Here is a 5,900-nt window from a genome sequence, read left to right on the forward strand (position 1 = left end):
GCAGCTGCCCCTCTCACGCGTGTCTCCCAGAACCCACGACAGGCGCCCAGCTTTCTGTCTTATGTTTGGTTTTGCCTCCCCTCTGAAGGCCGGGTCTTTGGGCTGCCAAATGACTCCTGTGCTGGGGCCCCGGAAAGAACGAAGGGCTCTCTGTCTGGGGTCTGGTAGGGAAGGAGCTCTTTGTCCCTTCTTCGGGGCCCCTCCCCCCTTTGGTGGCAGGTGGTAGGGAATTAGGAATCTGACAGCACCACCCTCAGCTGCTTCTGACCTCCCTGGAGCCCATTCCTGTGTCTCAGTTGTCCCTCTGGGGGTCCTGGACTGGGGGCTGGCATATTCATGGGATAGGCCTCTCTCTCTGTCTGAGTCTCAGCTCTCTGGGCCAGGGGCATCTCCCTTTCTCCAGGGCTCTCAGAAGTAGCTGTGAAACTGTCACCAGCCTGGTTTGATATCACCTCATTTGGGAGGTAGAATTGGGGGAAGGGGCATTTTAATCACCCCCCCCAAATCCTGAACCCCCTTCAAGGATCCACCACATTTAAGGTGGGAACTGAACTGGGCGTTAGAGAGTCAGGGTAGAAGGTAGGATAGGGCCATGGTGTGGGCGAAGGCCGGGAAGTGGGAGCCAGCCTGGTGCCCAGGGGGCAGTTGAAGGAGCACGGCCCCTCTGGTGACGAGGCTTTAGGGGCAGACCTAGCTGGAAAGGTGGGCACAGTCCTGGCAGCTGTGCCGTCCAGTGCAGTAGCCACTGGACACAGGTGGCTATTTAACCTTAATGACAGGGACTTCCCTGGTGGTCCAGTGGTCAGGACTCTGTGCTTCCACTGCAGGGGGCCCGGGTTTGATCCCTGGTTGTGGAACTAAGATCCCACATGCCTCGCGGTACGGCCATAAATAAATAAATGAATGAATAAATGAATAAAATAAACTTAAGGACAGTGAAACAAAAGGAAAAATTCACTTCCTCAGTCACACTGGGCACAGTTCAAGTGCTCACTGGCTCCTGAGCTGGACAGCACCGATGGAGAGCCTTTCCCTCGCTGTAGAAAGCAGGACAGGGCGGTCCAGAAGCACTGTGAACGGCAGGCTGAGAAGCTTGGACTTCATCCTGGGGAGGTCAGGAAGGGGTTGAAGGGCAAAGGGCAGGGTCAGAGCTAGGTAGCAAATGACCACAAACTTAGTGTCTTAAAACAAAAGAAAGGTGTAACCTTCTAGGTCTGGAGGTCTGAAGTCCAAAATGGGTCTCACTGGGCTAAACACAAAGGTGTAGGCAGGGGGACTTCCCTGGTGGCACAGTGGTTAAGAATCTGCCTGCCAGTGCAGGGTACACGGGTTCAATCCCTGGTCCAGGAAGATCCCACATGCCTCAGAGCAACTAAGCCCGTGCGCCACAACTACTGAACCTGCGCTCTAGAGCCCGCGAGCCACAACTACTGAGCCTGCGCTCTAGAGCCTGCGAGTCACAGCTGCTGAAGCCCGGGTGCCTAGAGCCCGTGCTCCGCAACAAGAGAAGCCACTGCAGTGAGAAGCCCGCACACCACGACAAAGAGTAGCCTTCACTCTCCACAACTAGAGAAAGCCTGCACGCGGCAACGAAGACCCAACGCAGCTAAAAATAAATAAATTAAATAAATAAATTTTTAAAAAAAGGTGTAGGCAGGGATGCGCTCCTTTTGGAGGCTCCGGGAAAGAATCCGCGTTCTTGTCTTTTCCAGCTTCTAGCAGCTGCCCACGACCCACGCCCCTTCCATCTTCAACGCCAGCGACGGCCAGTCGAGTCTTTCTCACGCTGTGTCACTCTGACACTGACTCTTCCTGTGGTTACACTGAGCCCAGCCGGATAACCTGGGATAATCTTCCTGTTTTAAAGCCGGCCACTTAGCAACCTTCATTCCTTATGCTGCCTTAATTCAACCTTTGCCACATAACATATCTGTAGGTTCCAGGGATTAAGATGTGGGCATCTTTGGGAGGCCATTTTTCTGCCAACCACACCCACCATGTGTGAGACAGTGGGGCTGCAGACTGAAAAAACAGACACGAGTCCCCCGCTCTTACGGGGCTGACATTCTGCTGGGGGAGAGAGACGGCAAGTGTCCCGCAGTGTGGGGTGGCGATAAATGCTGTGTGAGCAGATAAAGCCAGGCAGTGTTACACAGTGATGGGAGTGATCGGGTCATCAGGGAGGGTGTCTCAGCGGACTCACCTGTCTGCAGGGACTTGGGAGAAGTAAGGGAGGTTCTGGGGGAACCATTCCAGGCAGAGGAAAAGCAAGTGCAGAGGTCTTCAGGCAGGACAAGTGCAAGGAGTAGCAGGGTGTTGGGCGGGGTACCAGGAAAACCCGGGATCCACCCTGACTCAGCACTCTCCCTTGCTTGGTTGCAGGCAAATCCCATCCTTCCTGCACCCAGCTTTCCCATCTGGACAAAGTAAGGTTGGGCCAGATGGACACCCCCAAGATGAGTTTGTGTCCTTGAAACGTTGATGGTGGTGGGGTCACTTTGGAGGAAATCTTCCGGGGCAGCTCCACGGTAAATATGGACACAAGCCATACTGCTGGCTTTGGGGGAGGGAGCCTGCCCCTCCGCTGGGCCTGCAATCCCACCACCCTACCGCAAGGGCCTTGCTGAGCAGCCTGCAATCCTGAGGCCCCCTGATTTCCATTTGTCTGCTTGGTTCCAGCCTCATGCTGGAGATGCCACAAACCATCTCTCATTCCATCCTCCACAGCTTTCAGATCTGAGCTCTGAACAATAGCTCCTCAAGAAGGCCTTTCCTCACCCTCTATATCTAACCGTATTTGCCAGGTCTACCCTCATAATACTGTCTCTCTATCATCGTTGTATCTTGGTTTGCTTATGATCAAATTTACCAGTCTTTTCCTCTATGATCTGTACTTTTTGTGTCTTAAAGATACTTTCTCTGCCTCTGAGGTTACTAAGGGATTCTCCTTTATTTCCATCTAAATGCTCTGGAGTTTTGTGTTTCAGACTTAGATCTTAAATCACTAGAAACTAATTTTTGTGTATGCTGTGAGGTAGAGAGCCTCATTTTAATGTTATTTTTTATTCTATTTATCTACTTATTTAAATTTTTATTTTGCTGTGCTCCTTCTGGAAGCTCTAGGGGAGAACCCATTTCCTTGCCTTTTTTAGCCTCTAGAAGCTGACTGCATTCCTTGACCCGCGGTCCCGCATCACTCCAGTCTCTGCTTCCATTGGCACATCTCCTCTGACTCCTCTGCTTCCCTCTTTCCCATGTAAGGACCCTTGTGATTACACTGGGACTCACTGGAATAATCAGGATAATCTCCCATCTTAAGAGCTGATCCTTCATCACATAAGCAAAGTCCCTTCTGCTGTGTGGAAGCCAACACACTCACAGGTTCTGGGGATTAGGATGTGGATATCTTTGGGGGACCATTATTCTGCCTACCACAGGGTCTCATTTAATTTTCTTCCCTATCAGCTCATTCACAGATTAGCTATCCTTTCCCCACTCATCTATAGCTGGGGCTGGCGAACTACACTCCATAGGCAGAATCCAGCCCACCTACTGTTTTTTTGTTTGTTTGTTTTTGCATTACGAGGGCCTCTCACTGTTGTGGCCTCTCCCGTTGCGGAGCACAGGCTCCGGACGTGCAGGCTCAGCGGTCATGGCTCACAGGCCTAGCCACTCCGCGGCATGTGGTATCTTCCCGGACCGGGGCACGAACCCGTGCCCCCTGCATCGGGAGGCGGACTCTCAGCCACTGCGCCACCAGGGAAGCCCTCACCTACTGTTTTTGTAAATAAAGTTTTATGGGAACACGGCCACGCTCGTCCACATATCACAATGCATGTGTCTGCCTTTGCGCTACAACAGCAGCACCGGGTAGTTGTGGCAGACGCAGTATGGCCTGCAAAATCTAAACAGATCTACTGTCTGGCCCTTTATAGGAAAAGCTTGCCAACCTCTGATCTACAGGTGGGGACCGCCTCCTATTAGCACCTCGTAAGCGCAGGTCTGTTCCTGAGCTCTCAGTGCCCTCCCACTAGCCTATTCCCAAGCCAGCACCACCGTCCTATTACTACAGCTTTGTAATAATTCTTGGTATGAAGGGAGGCAAGGCTCCCCTACTTGTTGTTCAAAGTGGACTTGGCTTCTTTACTTTGTGTTTGCCACTACTTGGTTGGTGTCCACCTCCCTCACTAGACCAGGTCTGTCTTGTTCACTGCTGTGTTCCTAACACCCTGTGCAGGGCCCGGCACACGGTACCTGCTTAATTCATATCTGTAGAACGAAGAGCAGTCCAGTGTTAGCTCAGTCATCCTTGTTTTATAGCTGGAGAAACAGGCTCCAAGAGGGGAACCATCTTTGCCTGAGAAGATGCTTGTAAAGGCCTTATAATACTCCCATTTGGGAATTCCCTGGCGATCCAGTGGTTAGGACTTGGTGCTTTCACTTCCGAGGCCCTGGTTCGATCCCTGGTCAGGGAACTAAGATCCCGCAAGCCACAGCCAAATTTAAAAACCCGCAGCGTGGCCAAATTAAAAAACAAAAAACCCTCCCATTTTATAGATAAGGCATCTGAGTTCAGAGAAGTGACAAGCTTGTCCAAGGCCCTGCGGCTCTTTAGTGGGTCAGGGCTGGCTCCAAAGCTTGGCCTTAAAATTGCTTTTACTCTACTGGTATACACCCCTTGTTCTTGCTTTTATGATTTAGCATATCTTGGGAATACTTCCATGTCAGTACATGTAGAGCTGACTCTTTTCCCCTATAGCTACATCTTCCATTCTCTGGCTGTACTGTAAATTCGTTAGCTGGTCCCCTATTGATGGGCACTCGGGTTGTTTCCCATCTTTGGCCGCTGCCATCGCACTGCAGTGAACATCCTTAATCTTATACCTTTTTTCACGTGCTTATCTATAGGATAAATTCCTAGAAGTGGAATCGTTGACACGAGCATGCGTGCATTTAAAATGTTTTATACATACACTCAGTGGCCAAAGTGGAGGCACTAGTTTAAACTCACAACGTTGAGGAGCGCCTGTCTCGCCATGCTCCTCAGCAGTACAGGGTGCTAGCAGGTGTTTAACCTTTGCCATATGAAGAGGTGTGAAAAACCAGAGCCATCTCCAGGTCCATGGTTTGGGGCCCAGTGCTAACTCTGTGGGTGATGTTTTCCCCTCCCAGAAACGAGTTCCTCCTGCTAAGTCTGAGCCCAGTGTGGGGGCCAACCTCCCTTCCGGCTACCTGGAAGAGGCAAGTCCATACAGCCTGGCTCAGAGATGCCACCTCTTTATTGACCGGGGCTCGCAGCACGGGGAGCCAGTGAGCCAAAGGGAGGGTTCACTCCCGCTCCCCTGGGCTCTCGGCCTGGTGGTGGCTGCGTTGGTGAAGGAGTAGGAGGCGTCTCTGGCCAAACGCCTGGCCGCAGCTGGAGCAGCGATGCCGGGCGGTGACCTGGCTGCCCGGCGCCGTCGGGGGGTCGTGACATAGGCGATGGGCGGCCAGTTTGGAGGGGAATGAAAAAGCCTTGGGGCAGTGCGGGCAAGGATAGGGACGGGCGTCGGTGGCATGGTGCGTATGGCGGTGGGCCGCCAGCTTGGAGGGGTAGCAGAAGGACTTGGGGCAGTCGGGGCATGGGTAGGGGCGGGTGGGCGCGTGGGTCCAGAGGTGGGCTGCCAGCTTGGAGCGGTGGCCGAAGGCCTTTGGGCAGTGCGGGCACGGGTGCGGACGGGCGCCGCTGTGCGTGAGGCGGTGGGCTGCCAGCTTGGAGGGGTAGGAGAAGGCCTTGGGGCAGTCGGGGCATGGGTGGGGGCGGGCGCCGCCGTGTGCCAACCGGTGCGTGGCCAGCTTGGACGGGTACGAGAAGGCCTTGTCACAGTCGGGGCAGCGGTGCGGGCGCTGGGGCGGGGGGC

General features: G+C 53.5%; 1 protein-coding gene across 2 annotated transcripts in view; it reads right to left on the reverse strand.

Moving 5' to 3' along the window:
- Window positions 1-879: 879 nt before the first annotated feature.
- Window positions 880-5,900, reverse strand: part of ZNF575 (zinc finger protein 575) — a 6,643-nt gene continuing 1,622 nt past the window's right edge. Inside the window, exon 3 of one of the 2 annotated variants that reach the window (XR_003006343.1) lies at window positions 880-1,105. Coding sequence is in view for 1 of the 2 variants with exons in the window: in XM_024768828.1 (XP_024624596.1) it covers window positions 5,329-5,900 (572 nt within the window). In the remaining variant the exon portion in view is untranslated. Of the gene's footprint in view, window positions 1,106-5,328 lie in introns of those variants that run through there. The other variant, XM_024768828.1, reaches the window with a different exon arrangement.

Source organism: Neophocaena asiaeorientalis, unplaced genomic scaffold (assembly GCF_003031525.2).
Source record: "Neophocaena asiaeorientalis asiaeorientalis breed wild unplaced genomic scaffold, Neophocaena_asiaeorientalis_V1.1 scaffold629, whole genome shotgun sequence".
Lineage (NCBI taxonomy): Eukaryota > Metazoa > Chordata > Mammalia > Artiodactyla > Phocoenidae > Neophocaena > Neophocaena asiaeorientalis.